General features: G+C 35.8%; 1 protein-coding gene across 3 annotated transcripts in view; it reads right to left on the minus strand.

The window, feature by feature from the left end:
* si:ch211-15d5.11 (oxidation resistance protein 1) overlaps positions 1-15685 on the minus strand; it is a 31484-nt gene extending 15799 nt beyond the window's left edge. Inside the window, exons 1-7 of one of the 3 annotated variants that reach the window (XM_059352801.1) lie at positions 15568-15685; positions 12123-12335; positions 8295-8491; positions 6930-7009; positions 3421-3567; positions 2794-2961; positions 1158-1289 (exon numbers count right to left, since the gene is read on the minus strand). In XM_059352801.1, coding sequence (XP_059208784.1) covers positions 1158-1289; positions 2794-2961; positions 3421-3567; positions 6930-7009; positions 8295-8491; positions 12123-12223 — 825 coding nt within the window. In that variant the 5' untranslated portion in view covers positions 12224-12335; positions 15568-15685. Of the gene's footprint in view, positions 1-1157; positions 1290-2793; positions 2965-3420; positions 3568-6586; positions 6672-6929; positions 7010-8294; positions 8492-12122; positions 12336-15567 lie in introns of those variants that run through there. The other 2 variants (XM_059352799.1, XM_059352802.1) reach the window with 2 other exon arrangements.
* Between the last annotated feature and the right edge of the window lie 1664 nt (positions 15686-17349).

Genomic DNA, 17349 nt, shown 5'->3' on the forward strand with positions numbered 1-17349 from the left:
GAAGTTAGCCCCGTAGATTTCATTTTTATTTTTCATTTTATTAATTCTTCTTTTCGAAAAAATAAACAACATAAACTACAACAGTGTAGGCTAGATGCGTATACATATACATACACATACTTACATAGGCACCATTAAACAGACGTACATAAACATATAAACATTTACACACATACAGTATATATAGCCCTATTCATGTACATGCATCTGCCCCGTCTAAGTAATAAGATAGATATAATAGTCTAGACGGATTTCAGAATAAAGGCCTCCTATAAGAAGTGAGGAGCATTTATGGGTACAAGTCGGGAACCAGCCTGCCTTACATATCTCAAGGGTGCTGAGTCCAAAAAAAATGGTTCCCAAGCGGAATTTTGAGTTTTTGACCTTCTAATTTGTATATCAAATAGCCACCAAATTGCCCATCTTGCTCAGTCATGGGACCATTTCCCCTTAGTTTTTTGTAAGTAGACAATCAAGATGAGGAAATTAAGTTTCTGGATCTATAGTCTAGGGTCAGAGCAAGGATATAGTGGAGGCTCAGTGTCTTTTTTATGTATGTATATATATATATATATATATATATATATATATATATATATATATGCAAAATACCAACTGGAACATTTAAAAGTGATATTGATTGAATATTTATGTCGGCCTTAAAAAATGACACAAATAATGCTTAATTTCACCTTAAAAGTTGGTATTTTGCATATATATAAATATACATAAAAAAGGGCACTGAGCCTCCACTATATCCTTGCTCTGACCCTAGACTATAGATCCAGAAACTTAATTTCCTCATCTTTGATTGTCTACTTACAAAGAACTTGGGGAAAATGGTCCAACGACTGAGCAAGATGGGCAATTTGGCCGCCATTTTGATATGCAAATGAGAAGGTCAAAAACTCAAAATTTCGCTTGGGAACCATTTTTTTTGGATGCAGCACCCTTGGAATAAGTAAAGTAGGCCAGTTCCTGACTTGTACCCATAAATGCTCCTCACTGTCACTTTTTGGACAATTCCGTCTAGACTATAAGAACCAGTTAACTTAATATTCACTACGCATTTCCTGTTATCATTTTGGTCTGAAAAAAAGGGAGATGTCTACTGCTATAGCAATCTAAGATGAGACAGAAGAGCTGTTCACACTCACCTTTCGGTCTGTGATGTAGCGGCAGAACAGTTTGAGGTAGGGCGTGGCCTCTGGCCCCTCCCCCTGGCAGCATTCTGGTGGCAGGGCCAATAAGCAGAGCTGTCCATCAGGCATTGGCACCGCCTCCACATCCTAAAAACATGTCGTTTTTTTTGTTTTATTTTTTTTTTACAATCAGCATCAAATTCAATTTCATAAAAAAAAAAAAATTATACTCATGCATTAATGTTTCTTTGAAATGCCCCATTTTAAGATTTGTGGCCCATACAGAAAAAGCTTTTAATAAAAACAGCAACAAATATGAATTATTTTTTATCATAGTATACCAAGCATTGTTTGGGTTTTGGACCAGAACACATTTTTAACCAAAAGAGTGAGGACATTTTTTGCAAAGTGAGGACATTTCAGCCTGTCCTCACTTCTTTAAAGGCTTTTTTTAGATTTCAGACTTTGTTTTAAGGGTTAAAGGTTACATGATAATGATGATTAACTGAAACTGCATTGTGTGGTTACAAAACTAACTAAAATTATAGTGAAAATGTCCTTAGTTTTCGTCTTTGTCAACTTTTTTCATACATAATGAAGATGGATAAGACAAAGGGAATAAAGGCAATATTTACTGTGACCTCTTTTAATCTCCCACCCAACAAATACCACATTACAAAAAACCAAAACTAATGAAAACTAAACTAAAACTAAAGCATTTAAAAAAAAAAAAACATGTCGGTTTTTTTGTTTTAGTTTTTTTACAATCAGCATCAAATTCAATTTCATAAAAAAAAAAAAAAAATTATACTCATGCATTAATGTTTCTTTGAAATGCCCCATTTTAAGATTTGTGGTACAGAAAAAAAGCTTTTAATAAAAACAGCAACAAATATGAATTATTTTTATCATAGTATACCAAGCATTGTTTGGGTTTTGGACTTTAAGTCAGGATTAAACAATTTTCAAATATTTTCTGTTTCATTTACTTAGACCAGGGATGGGCAACTGGAGGCCCGGGGGCCACATAAGGCCCTCACCCTCACTTGAGGTGGCCCTCAGTACAACTACATGCATTTGAGCATGAAATCTTAAAAGTGCAGTGTAAAAATGCACAAAATTACTCTTGCAATTAATGTTGGTCTGCTGTTCTCGCACTGAAAAAAAAAAAAGAAATCACAGTAAGTGGTTATTTTTTATTTGCTTCAAACCTTTTGTATCCTATTTATACTGTTATACATGCATTTGAGCATGAAATATGTTAAGTTACTGCACTGTAAATATATTTAAAACGCTCCTATATGTGGCCCTGTGGTAGTGTCCATGAAAAATTGTGGCCCCCTCCAGAGTTGCCCATCCCTGACCTTAGACCAAAAGATTGCACAATTTAAAACTAATTGCCAGATTAATCAACAATGAAAATAATTGTTAGTTGCAGTCCTAAATAAAACTGAGAACCAGTAATCCAACTGTAGCCCAGAAAAAAAAAACATTTTCCTAAATCTTTCATGTGATATTTGTCTTTATTACACGGCTTTGTTGATCTAAAATAAAATTTAAATAAATTGCACAGGTATTTTTTAAAATAACACATAAAATGTGGTTTCTTAACATGCTGAGCGTGCAGTAAAGGAAGTTGTTTTTTTCTTACCAATAGTTTGTCATATTCTGCCTCTGGTGAGGGGGGCTGAGGTTGAGCAGAGAGTGATTCTGCAGATTCTGGATCAGCCTCTGCCTCTCTCTTCGGTTTAGGATCAGGGAGTTCTAGTTGTGTCGATCCTCGACCAGTGGAAGTATTTTTTCCCTTCGGTACGACCAGCTGCTTCAGAATGGAAGCCATGATAAGAATAGCTCTGACATTGAAACAGATACAACCTACTGACAGGAGTGACTACTTCCTCTTTCTACTGGCCAGCATTTCCTCACTTCTCTTGTTTGTATTCACAATCTCATCTGCATGTCACGCATGAGGGTTGTGGATGAAAGATTGTAGGCTTGTTTTTTACAGCTCGGACATTTATAGCAGTGCAAGTTGCATTATTATCAGTGTGAGTTTGCTCACAAGGATAGGTTTTGTGTTGAGGTATTTACTGCCTGAAGGGGTTAAAGATGGAACAACAAATTTCCTGCCTGAAGCTACATTCTTGCAGCTGAAGTCATGAGGCAGACAGGGGAAATGTTTTGTTTTGAAAATCCAGTCAACAACAGCAGGCAGGCAGCTGACATGTGATGCACTCATGAAGTGACGATGTTATGTGTGTAGGAGCACGTAGCTTACCTCTCTCGGGATGAGGGTAGCAGACGAGGAGGTTAGATTTGACGAGCAAACGGAGGAAATGTGAGCCATTTTACCCTCTTCTGTTGAGGCTGAACCGTTACTGTTGAACTGAGATGAGACGCTGAACACCGTGTCTCCTGGGAGACCCTGGAACACAAAAACACAAGAAAATGATCAGTGGAGGTTCAAATGCACACGTACTTGCCAGATGAAGATATTTGGACTACAGGCGGTGGTGTTCATGGAGACACTACCCTTATTATCCACAGGGGGGCGCCAACATCACCACAGAATGAAAGTAACCAGTAATCACAGTTTTATACAGGCGGCAACCTCCGGGTCTGAGCATGGAGGCAAACCAGGAAGTGCCTTAAGCTGCATTCTACCGAAAATTCCAGCAGGGGGTGCTAAGTTTGGCTGCAAAAAAAATCTGCCCATTAATTTCAGTGCAAAATTTGAAAACTTCTCACTTGATTTATTACCTCAGGACAACACTATGGTCTCAATCACTAGTAAAAAAAATCTTCTTCAAGACAATTTGATGTCAATAGTTCTAATAATGGCCCCATTTAGAAGAAAATAGAAGAAAATGAATCATATGATTTGGGGCGTGGCTAACTTTGATTGACAGGTCACTAACAAGGCGAGCAGTCACCAGGAGAGAAGCAGAACAATGCGTATCCACGGCAACATGTCAATAAAGTTATATATAACGTTATATAGATAGAAAAAAGGACGTTTAGTGGTTTGGTCTCATAACTTTGACCCTTTCACTGTATTTTCACTTAATGACAGTTTATTTGAACGTTTTGTTCAGTAAAAATGTCTTGTTCAGCGTTTGGTTGGACTAACAGACACTCCAAGGAGTCGCTGCTCAGTTTTCTGAGGTCAGTAATGAACATTTTGTTTTTGTTTTTTTTGCTAGCCAAAACTAACATCCCAGTTAATGCTCCGGTTAATGCTAACATGAATTAGCAGCAGCTTCTCTCAGTCAGGTTGAGGTGTAGAGAGGCTGTAGTCAGTGATATATATATATATATATATAAATAGACTAAAAAATAGTAGCAAATAAATAAATAAAAGAGAAGATGTTATAACATTAAGATGCATGAGCAGAAAAATCTCTAAAAATGGTTCAAGTAAAAGCCAAGTTAAAAAGATAAGTCTTCAGTTTGCTCTTAAAAACATGAACAGTCTCTGATGCCCTCATACTGCAAACTTTATCCGATTTACATGACATTTTCAATGTCTGAAATCTCCGCAGTGCCTGCCGGCGACCAACCAGCTCCCCGAGATGCGTGTTGGGTGCGAGGGCCCGTTCACTGCTGCTAGCAGCACTAGTTATAACTACAGACTCAAACAACCACTGCCGTTTGTTGTGCAAATCTCACTGCGACTCTTAATCAGTTTAAACATTTTCAACACAGATTCAGATCCAATGTGAACCTGTGAATAGATTATTATTATTGATGGTGAGTTGAAGGGTTGAAACAGTAGGAGTGAAGCATCATTTCCACAACTGTCATCCACTGACAGATGGATCCATTGACCTAAATTAGATTACTGGTGCCTGACAGATTATGCGACCACAGAAAAACTGGGTGCATTTGTGGAGGTGTGAGTAAGTCTGGAGAAGTGTTTACACGTCTAGGCATAAACTATGTATGTTGGTGTGTGGGTTTGTACGTATTATATATGTATATATATATATATATATATACATACATATTATACATGGGTCAATGACGTGATCTAACACAGTGTCAGTTGGTGTAACCAGTCATTTTCTTCCCATAAAAATCTGATTATATACAGGAAAATAAATGTGAAGTAAAATTAGAAAAAAAAAATACAATCCACCTTTACATTGCAACACTATGGTATATAACAAATTTCACATAATTTGTCAAAACTTTAGAAAAAAATGGTTGTATTTAGAATATGTTTTGCTCAATATTGACGAAAATGTGTAAATGTAGAAATGGTTTTAAAAATACGTTTTTTAAAATGAAGTAATTATATGTTTAAGTCCACTAATATATAAAACTAATATAAAATACAATGTAGGTGGATGAAGTATTTAATATTTATCTTTTTTTTTGTGGTTACACCATTTGACATCTAGCCAATCCTTATATGTCATTGACCCACATACAAACCCACACACCAACATACATAGGATATATATACATATATATATATGGATGAAAGATTCATTTAAAAAAGTGCAATCCTGAGATTTAAACAAACACAAGCAGCTCAAGAGTTTAAGAAAGGAGGATGTGCAGCTAAAATCTCTTTTTAATGGCATAAATTGTAACCGTGATTATTCAACATATTAACTTTGGAAAACTTGTATTTATTGAACTTTTAAAAATAACTTAAACGGTTGGTTTTCATGAATTTTAACTATAATTCAACTGACAAAATAAAAGGAAAAATATAAATATGTTTAATAAATAATATATACATTTAATAAATAACATGAATAATAAATATAAATACATTAGATTAAAAAAAAAATAAGATCAAATATGTTATAATGTTTCACAACCTACTGAAAACAACAAAATCAATTAGATCAGTGCACTGTCTCAACCTACAGAAACTCACAGACATATATTTACCATCTTGGTAAACTATATATTTAAAATACTCTGCTCAGTAACGCAGCAAAAACAGGTGAAAGCCCATAACTGTCAAAGACAAACCAAAACCAAAGTGTGAAACAAATGCGGCACAGTAATCGTTTCTAATCTCAATAATCTTATTTTCCAAATAATTGTAAATCAAAACAAAGACTTGTCACCCAGGCCTAATTACAACATACAAAAAAACACAATAACCTTCGTAAAGTTAAGATATATTACATGGCTGTTGAAATAGAATGCATTATTTTTTAGCAAGATGTACCTTATAAACTGGCAAATACTATATATATGCTTCCTCTTAAGCTAAAAATGTGAAATATGTGTTTTATAAAGGCTAAACAGTTTCTGCCTTTAAGGAGGAGGAAAAAATCCAAGCAAACTAATCTGTGTGGAACACTTAGAACAAAGCACTAACGCCCTTTGCAGCTTGATGATAATACAGAAACTATCACAGGCACACAGAACAGAAAGCAACACAGCTCAGCAGCAAAGTCAAATCCTCAGCTGACAAATACCTTTGAATAAACGTGTGAATATACATCCCTGCGGCTGTATTTATTGTAGAAGCTCTGAAACAGATTCTCTTTTCCCATGGTGCTCCTGAACAGCTCTGACAGCTCTGACAATCACCTCTGGACCTTGGACGCTCTTTATCAAACTCTTTCATGACCATAAATTATGAAACCAATCACCAGAAGCAAAATGCACACTCTAGCATACCTCATCAGATGATATATCGATGGAGCAATAAATCCACCATCTGTCTGTCGCTTCCCAAATTTCTCTCCCACAAGCTGTGTTCCTCAACGCACACAAGAAATACAATAATGTCTTAAAAAACAAAAGCATGTGACTCACCCTGCTGCTTGTGCTGTCATCTGACGTTCCACTCATCGGCTCTTGCTTCACTGCAGTATTGTTTAGATCCCATGAAGTCCCTGTGAGGAAAAAAACATTTCAGTCAGACCTCTTCCTAACAGGATTAACACACGACAACTGGTGCCTGCCACACCTCTCAGTATGAAAATAACTTTATGCAAAGACATGAAACTGCCAACAGGCTCAGTGTGAGGATTATAAAATGTAAATTCAAATTATTGGCTAGTAGCAAAAAGGCAATAACCACGAAATGGCTGAGCAAGGAGTGTCCGACAATTTTAGACTGGATAGGAATAGTTGAAGAAATCTATAATATGGAAAGTTTAACATTTTCCCTGAGATACAATACTGAAAAAGGTGACCAATAGTGGAAGAAATGGAGCGACTACATATGGGAAAATCTGTATTTTTAATTTAATTTTATATTATTGAATTTTTCCCCTAGGTCAGGAGCGTTTCTCCCCTAGTATAAATATGTATGTATGTATATATTAGGGCCAGGACTTTAATGCGTTAATTAAGATTAATTATAAATAATTTTAAAAAATTGACGCATTTTAATCACACTTATTTTTGCACCGCGGAACGTTTCTCACTGGATGAGTTTCAGGTGGACCGATTATACTGGCGCACCAACTAGCGTTGATGAGTTCAGACAACAACAAACCACAGTGAACATGAAGGAAGAAGCTGATGAGACGCTTTGGTTGGCCCCGTGGATGATGGGACATTTAGTTACTAAAAACCAACGGATGGAAGCGTCCATAAGAGCATGGTTGTGTTGCTATGCAATTCACATATCACCGCAGCACATCCAGCCTCAAGTATCACCTCAATGCTAAACATATAGCAGCTAGCGGCTAGTGTGGTAGCTAGCGTGGATTGTGTTTTACTTAAAAAACCAAAGTATTCTAGTTTACAGAAGGTCTACCTACCTATAGCCTACCTGAATTTATGAAATGTACTATATTTCTATATGTAGCATCAATATGCTATTGCTACACTTAATGGCAAAAATTGCACTGGTCTGTTGGACTTGAACAAAAATAAACAATATTTTTGTTGCTTAAGCTTATGTATTCTGTCATTATTCAATGGTATACTAAAATCCATGTGAAAAAAATTACTTCTCACTGTTCTCAGGTCAAATATCTATATGCGATTAAAATGCGATTAATTTCGATTAATTAATTACAAAGCCTCTAATTAATTAGATTAATTTTTTTAATCGAGTCCCGGCCCTAAAAAAAAGTAAATTCAAGGTGGACTTCACTCGCAGTTTGCATTTGGCTTAGTTCAAATCACCCGCTCCCTGCCCAGGGGTATCACACTCTGCAGGCGCACCTTGCAGGTAGTACTGCCGCAGTTTGGGGTTTCTGATGTGGGGGGTGTGGGTGAGAGGTCGGCCCACAGTGGGCTGGAGCTGACGCTGGCTGCTGGTGGCAGGCTCCTGCATCACTCTGGCCTGAGGCTGAGTCTCCCAGGGCCGCTTAGCGAACTGTGGAGGCTGAGAGACGCCGGGAGGAAGCTTGGAACCAAGCCTGTGAGATAAAGCAGAAAAAACTAATAAAATCACTCTATATTTAAAATCCCCGTGCACTCAAACATCTGTTCTGCTTGGATGTTTGAGCCTCAGTGGGCAGAGTTTGACACCAAGAGTCTTTCTTCACATTTATCTACAGAATAGAAGAACTGATATCCGTGCTCACCTTTTATCTGAGTCTAAACACATGGACCGAGGAGATGATTTTCTGACATTACTACTGTGGTGCAATATGCAGCTTACACAAGTGTGGTGTGGGAATTTGAAGCTTCCTGTGTCTATTTCAGTAAGGGAGGAGACATCTTGGTAACACTTTACAATAACCATCATTTATAAATGGTAAACAGATAGTTTATTAATGTTTAATCATCATTTATAAACTGTTTATAGGCCATTTAGAGTGGTAAATACATAATTTATTAATGTTTAACTAACTACATCATTATTAAATGGTAATTAAATGGTATATTAATATATAAACATAGTAGTTACTTTACCATTAACAAACAATTAAATTATAATTAATAGTTTTAGTTGCACTCATTAGAACATTTTTAACACCATATTAAGTACGTTAATGATTTTGAAATCATTCATATACCTTTAAGAAATTGGTTGAAAACATTTAAAGATTAAATATGGAGAGCACTTTGTAAATGGTTAATAATTGGTTTATAAACCATCTATAAAGATCACTTAGTTGGTTATTGTAAAGTGGTACAGACATCTTGTGTCCAGAAGTCTTGCTTTTGACATGAATATTATCTGAATGTATTCTCAATAAGTCTGACAACATGTCATAACTAACTGCTGTGTTTAAAAGTAAGGAAATTAAAAAAAAATCTTAATGATGAGCCAAGTGATCCAAAATGCAGCTGCAAAGCTTCTGACATCTCACATGACTCCAATCTTTATTTCTTTACACAGGTGCTAAATATATAGACTTACTACTACTTACAACTTTCATCCAACTAGGTTTTATTTTATGCAGCACAGAGAATAAAATCATAAAATGTCACATTTTCCTCTTAAATCACAAAATGATTTTACTGGACTGACTGAGGATTTATGCCTCTAGTCCCTGTCCATAAAGCAGCTGCTAGATTTCTTTATTGGTATGATCTCCACTCTGTCTGCTAAAAGTTCAAACTTTCAACTCGATACTGAGGGGTATAATACCACAGAAACTATATATACATTCCACTAGGTATAAATCTGCTGATTATTTCCTCAATTTATTGAATATGTGATGGTATTTAACCCATAAGAACCCAGACCCAGTTATCCTTAAAAGGAAAATTATGGGGGATATACAACAGAACAAGTGGACCACATAGAACACATTTATGATGTTTTTAGAAAGAATACTACCCCTAAATGTCAAAGATCTGTGATGTGACATTAATGTTACATTGGGCATTTATGGTACTTATGTTTATAATATTTCTTATTTTAAAATAAAATAAAAACTAGACACATTTTCTGCTTACAGAAACACAAATTTGCCTTTTTCTTTGCATCTCCACAACATTTATCAAAATTGTGATATTAATAGTGTTTAACAACAAATTCTTAACAAAATAACAATACATCAATTATAAATAAAAACAAATAACCATTTGCCTTTTTGTTTGCATCTCCATAACATGTATCAAAATTGTGACTATAATTTTTTCAGGAAATCTGGTCAGAACACTAAAATGCAATACAGGACAAACTATTAATGGATTAGAATTGTTAAATGGGTTTAAACTTAGCCTCGTAACAAAAACTAAGCTTTTTGAAATTAGCTACTTTTTCACATTTCTGTTTCCAGTCACACACACATAGTTTGGAGAAGTCACTTCTTGTCAAAGTCACATGACTGTCACAACGGGGTGTTTAGTATACGTCTCTTAGGGATTTAATGAGTTAATGTGAAGCATAAAGCTGAATATGGGAGATTATAGAAGATGTAAAGTGTTTGTTACACGGGTGTCACCATGGGTTGTTATGGGTTAAATAAAATAGTGCCAAAAAACAGGAAAATGTCCATCAAACTATCATGGAAATCTAAGGTAGCATCTTCAAATTGCTTGTTTTGTCCAAGAAATCTATCCATCCATCCATACAATCATCCATCCATCTATCCATCCATCCATCCATCCAATCATCCATCCATCCATCCATACAATCATCCATCCATCTATCCATCCATCTATCCATCCATCCAATCATCCATCCATCCATCCATCCATCTATCCATCCATCCTCCATACAATCATCCATCCATCCATCAATCCATTCATCTATCCATCCATCCATTCATCCATCCATGAGCCGATCCCAGCTGACATTGGGCGAGAAACGGGGTACACCCTGAACAGGTTTTACCAGACTATCACAGGACAGACAGACAACCATTCATTCATTCACTCCTATGGGCAATTTAGAGTCAGCAAGTAATCCTAAACTGCATGTTTTTGGACCGCGGGAGGAAGCTGGAGGATCTGGAGAGAACATGAAAACTCCCCACAGAAGAGCCGTAAGACGGAGTCGAACCTGGAAAAACTCTGATGTTTCATTTAGTGTAACATAAGACAGAGAAAAGAAGCAAATGCACTGCAAAGAAATGGTGTCTAAGAACAAGATAAAAACAGTAAATCTGAGGGAAATTATCTTGCTGCATGGACAGATAATTTCAGATTTCTTAAATTAAGATTATGAAATCTAGAAATAAGCATGTTGAACGCTTAAAATAAGAAATTAACTCTTAAAACAAGATCAATTAAAGCTGCAAGCAGCGATGAACTGGCCCCAGCAGAGTGACCTGACAATTATTTGTTTCTTACCAAGATAAAAAAAAACTTTAGATTTAGAAGTGTTAGATAATTTATCTTGTTTTAAGAGTTAATTTCTAGTTTAAAGCATTCAACATGATTATTTCTAGATTTAACTTTAAGATCTTAATTTAAGAAATCTTGTCAAGTGAAATTATCTGCCTATGCAGCAAGATCATTTCCCTTAGATTTAGTGTTTTTATCTTTCTTTTAAACACCCCTTTTTTGCAGTGTCCACACATTTTGAAAGCCAGCGAATCATCTCACTGTCTTAATTCACACATAATTCAATAAACGTAGATTTTTTTCCTGCACATATTCTACTCCTTGAGGTCAAGAATGAACATCCAAACTTAGATACAAACCATAAATTTTAAGGGTGAATTTTCCCAATAATAGCAGGGATTCGATGATTCATTGTTTAGATTATGTGAAGTGTGAATGACTGTATAGAGCGGTGTTCACAGTCTGATCACAGTTATTTATAGGGAGAGTGGGAGTCGTCTAGATCCTGTTGGAGCTCTCACCCACAGGATGCTCTTTGATGGAGTCCTTCAGTGACAGTGGATGAAACCAGTGGATGAAAACGTGCACCTTGTGCTAAAAAAGCATTCTGATTTGTTTTGTAGTGGCATGACACACGCTTAGCGGTAATCTGGACATGTTACCCTTCTTATGAAATAATGAAAGACTGAATTGTAGCATGCTTAAATCTCATAGAAGAAAATACCAGCCAACCCCGTCACATGTCTGCTCAGAGCTTTCCCCTTTGTTTTTCTCTCCAGTAATCCACATATTTACAAGCCTGACCTGGTCTTGACGTTGCCAAAGTAGCTGGTCCTGGTCTTGTCCCTCTGGGGCTCGTGGTCCATGGCTCCCAAAGTCTCTGGCCTCCTCACGGACTGAGCCATTTTTCTGTCTCTCTAGTGTGACGCTGGCAGCGGTTGCAGAAGGATGAGAGGCTCAGCTGGCATACTTCCTCCTCCGTTTATTCCCCATGCCTACCTTTTGCCCCAGTTACACCTACACAAGACAGTAAAGTCATAAGATGTGGTCTGATTTTACAAACATTTAAGCAGAGGGAGCGCCTACCTGCAGCCACATGACCATATAAGGAAGTGAGTGAGATATATAGTAGGGTAACAGAGCCAGGTTGTTGATCGATCCAAATATAATTAGTGCTTACAATCAATGTGTCTGAGCTTGTGGTCCAAGGTTGCTGACCAGGTACAGTTTGCACTTCCCAATAGCTTAATAGTTATATAATAAATAATGTGACTATTATTACATATCAACAGGATTAGGTACACTGTAAAAAAAAAAAACTTGTTGTTTTTACGGTAAAAAAAACTGCAGCTGTGGTTGCCAGAACTTAACCGTAATAAATACGGTGCAACTTTTTCTAATATTACGATAAAATTATTTTAGCACTGTTGAATTTCCCATTTAAGATTGCAATTTAGTTCCATATTTTACCGTAAAAAATAAAAAGTTTTTCCATCAAAAGAAACGCTGTTCTGCCACATAACTGACAAGAAAATACTTTATAAATGTCGCATAAATTAAAGATTTCACCATTCAATATTACAGTATATTTCTGAGGAGATATGGTGTTTAGTATATTTAACAGTGAGAAAAAACATTTTTACAAAAAACAAATTGTAAAACAGTATAATTTTGCTACAAACATGGTGCAAGTGTATTTTACAGTGGAGTAATGTATTTTAAAAAATTAAAATTGTAAAATTACTGTTTTGGCTGATGTATACATTTATAGTGTTTGATTGTTACTGAAGCTGAATTAACCATTTATCATTGTACGTCTTTTACTGTCATGGTTTAGCAGTTTTTCACCGTAAAATCTACAGACATTTTTTACACTGTAGTAACAGATTACATTTAACCAGATTATTAGATTAGTACAATATAAATGACTATAATCATCCCATTATACATTTGAAAAATGTGATTATAGTTGCATTGCCAAAGATTGTATTTTTCCTTACATCTTTAAAATATGTCAGTTTGAAAATGTGGCAAGGTTTGTTGATGGTTACTAAACTAACAATATTAATCTGAACTGCTTTTAATGTGTTTGTCTTGCCTTCTCTCTTCTAATGTTTTATTAGGGCTGGGCGATATGGACCAAAAGTCATATCCCGATATATTTAGGCTGAATATTGATATACGACATATATCCCGATATTTTTATCGCAAAGTGAGAGCAAATGTTCAGTCAAAGTCAAAGCCAAATATGACACGTCACAAATCATTTTATTGAAACCACTTATTTAAGTGAACATAAATACTGTATAACAATAGGAGCACTTTAAAAAAAAAGCAAAGCTCCATAAAGTGCAAATTTAAATAAAAAAATATCTTGAATAAAACCTGCAGCTTGCCTGGAGCAAGGATCACAGTACTAATGTGAACTATATTGATATATGCGATATGGTCTAATTCCACATCACATTTAAATATATATCGAAATATCTTTTATATCGATATATCGCCCACCCCTATGTTGTATTATCTTACATTATGTTTTATTGCTTTTTATTCATTTAGTCCTGTATACTTGTGTTGAGGCAGATTCTAAGCAGTCTATCTTATGTGGAAAGCACTTTGGATCAACTTTTGTTGTTTATTTATTTTTATTTACATTAAAAAAGAAAAAGAAACATTTTTAATTAATGTGCAATAATTGCAACATTGGCCTTTGATTGAAAACTGCAGCCACAGAAACTTACACAAAAAACAGCACCAATCCCTGCATATCAATATGATGCTGCTGAAATGGATCAGATACTAGGAGTTAGGGCTGGGCGATATATCGATAAAAAAAAAAATCGACATATTTTTGAATTTGATATGGAATTACACCATATTGCATATATCGATTTTTTTTATTTTTTTATATATAAATGCTGACCTTTGTCATGTTTAGTTCTTTTGTAATGTTCGTTATTCTTTTCTCATATAAATATAGTTATTTCAGAAAAAGATTGGCCTATTTTATTTCCTAGGCTATTTTTATTTAAGATATTTTTTTATTTAAATGTGCACTTGATGGAGCTTTGATTAAAAAAAGGTTATCCTGTTGTTATTCAGTATTTATGTTCACTTAAATAAACATTTTTAATAAAACTACTTGTAACATGTCATATTTGGCTTTGACTTTGACTGAACATTTGCTCTCACTTTGCGATAAAAATATCGGGATATATATCTTATATCAATATTCAGCCTAAATATATCGGGATATGACTTTTGGTCCATATCGCCCAGCCCTAATAAAACATTAGAAGAGAGAAGGCAAGACAAACACATTAAAAGCAGTTCAGATTAATATTGTTAGTTTAGTAACCATCAACAATCCTTGCCACATTTTCAAACTGACATATTTTAAAGATGTAAGGAAAAATACAATCTTTGTCAATGTAACTATAATCACATTTTTCAAATGTATAATGGGATGATTATAGTCATTTATATTATACTAATCTAATAATCTGGTTAAATGTAATCTGTTACTACAGTGTAAAAAATGTCTGTAGATTTTACGGTGAAAAACTGCTAAACCATGACAGTAAAAGACAGTAAAATGATAAATGGTTAATTCAGTTTCAGTAACAATCAAACACTGTAAATGTATATATCAGCCACATACATTTTACATTTTTTAAAATACATTACTCCACTGTAAAATACACTTGCACCATGTTTGTAGCAAAATTATACTGTTTTACAATTTAAAACACAATTTAAATACAATTTATCTAAATATATCGGGATATGACTTTTGGTCTATATCGCCCAGCCCCTACTAGGAGCTAAATCCTAGTGCACAGCTGTATTAGAAGATTGTGTTCACATCAGGACATAGTAATGCACCTATCTTCATCCTGCAAAGCCTTATTTCGGCAACTCATACAGCATTACAGAGCTCACACCCCTTTGGGTGGTGATTTGCCTGTCATCTCTGAATCAACAGTAACACCAGGGTGAGCCTGCAACCTTCAGGAGCTCCTAACCTGACTCATGTTGTCATATGATTGAAAGAATGATCACAATTTGCTTCCTGTCTGTGCAATGCTGGAGGTGCTCTAATCACCGTGGAGGAAGTAAGCATTTCAGACGACATTACAGAATGATCGAGGCTGCAGCTATGGCAGAAAAAGACTAACGGAATCAGCAGCTAACAGAGATGAGGCATTCATGGCAGCATCAGGTATACTGAGCAGTATCTACTGACCTGTGTTTGGCCCAGGGATGGAAGCGGGTGGCGGTCATATGAGCGCCTCCTCATATTGCAGTGTTATGATATCACTGCAGACAACAGCTACAAGTTTAATATTCAAGCTCCGCCCAGAGCTTAAAGCGCCGTCGCGTTTTTTGTCAAGATAGTTCCCCTCCTACCCACGGCGGACGGCAGCGACGGCGGAAGGAGATGGGAGTGATTCATCTTGATATTTTCAGGAGGCTTATATCACTGCTCGTAAAGAACTGAAATTATTTGGTTTATTTATTTAACTCGGTGGTTCTCAAATGGGGGTACGTGAGATTTTAAAATATAGGCTACATTTAAAAAGTAGCATCCATGCAAAAATCCTTTAAAAATAATTATTAATACATATTTTAGGAAAATATAAGTATAAGTTCATAAAATGAATACCAGGATGGTTGGACCCAACCTGTCATATGCCACCTGGCATCACCTGTCAATATCTTGAAAACTCAAAGATGGAGTCGTGGTTGAAGCGTAGCAGTTTTAAATGGTTATATGCTCACTGTTTTTACTACATTAGTTTGAATCACTGCATTTTAGTGATGAGAAATATTTGCAATACATTTAGTCATGGATTATTAACATTTAAAATGTTTGAAATTGTTGTTTTTTTCCAATGGTTTGAATTTTGTATGTGTTTATCAGTTCCAAAGTTTAATAAATCAGACACTGATGGCACCGCGTTCTGTTTTCAAGTCTTTTTTTCCAAACAAAAATGCTTTGCCCTGGTTAGGTGGTATTTGGCTGAAAAATATTTCACAGGGGGTACTTATCTTATCTCTTAAAAAAGTTCTTCAGGGCTTCGAAGAAGATGCGGAATCTGGAGGTTGTGAAGCTTTTGAAGATGAAGATTACGAAACATAAGTAGATAGATAATTTATTCATCCCCATGCAGAAATTCAGAAGTAATAGTAGCAATATCTGCAGCTTAGATAGATGGAAAGATGGATAGATACCTTATTTATCCTGAGGGAAATGCAGGTATCCAGTAGCTTATACAGAACAGTCCCTATAAAGAAAAATTGATTCTATTAAAAAAAAAATACAGTAATACATATTATTCAATAATTAGGGGGGTCAGAACAGGTGCATAAATAGGCTAATATAGAAATATCACAATATCAAATCAAATCAAAATTACTTTATTCATCCCCGAGGGTAAATCCAGTCAGTCTGGTAGAATCTCTGTTAGAATGAGAAGCCTGATGGCTGTAGGAGAGAAGGATCTTTTGTATCCCTCCGTCCTGCAACGGAGAGAGAGGAGCCGTCCACTTCTGTATTTTTGGTCCATAAAGGTTTTGTGTAGCAGATGATCTGGGTATTTCAGGATGGAAATGTTGACAGGTCATCTCTCCACCACCTCCTCCAGTGTGTCCAACCTGGCTCCAACCACAGAACCAGCTCTTTAGACCAGTCTGTCCAGCCGCCTTCATCTCTGTGTCTGATGCTGCCTCCCCAGCAGACTGCAGCATAAAACAACACACTACCACCACAGACTGATAAAACATCTGCAGCATCTTACTACAGATGTCAAGAGATCTAAGCTTCCTTAAGAAAAAGAGGCGGCTCTGTCCCTTTTTGTAGAGAGCGTCTGTGTTTAGGGACTAGTCCAACTTATTATCCAGGTATACATCTAGATTCTTAGAACTTGGCACCACTTCAATGTCCACCCCACAGGAATTCACTGGCTGAAGGGGGGCTTGAACCTGCAGAAATCTATGATCATTTCCTTAGTCTTTGAGGTGTTCA

This window comes from Centropristis striata, chromosome 16 (genome assembly GCF_030273125.1).
Source record: "Centropristis striata isolate RG_2023a ecotype Rhode Island chromosome 16, C.striata_1.0, whole genome shotgun sequence".
Lineage (NCBI taxonomy): Eukaryota > Metazoa > Chordata > Actinopteri > Perciformes > Serranidae > Centropristis > Centropristis striata.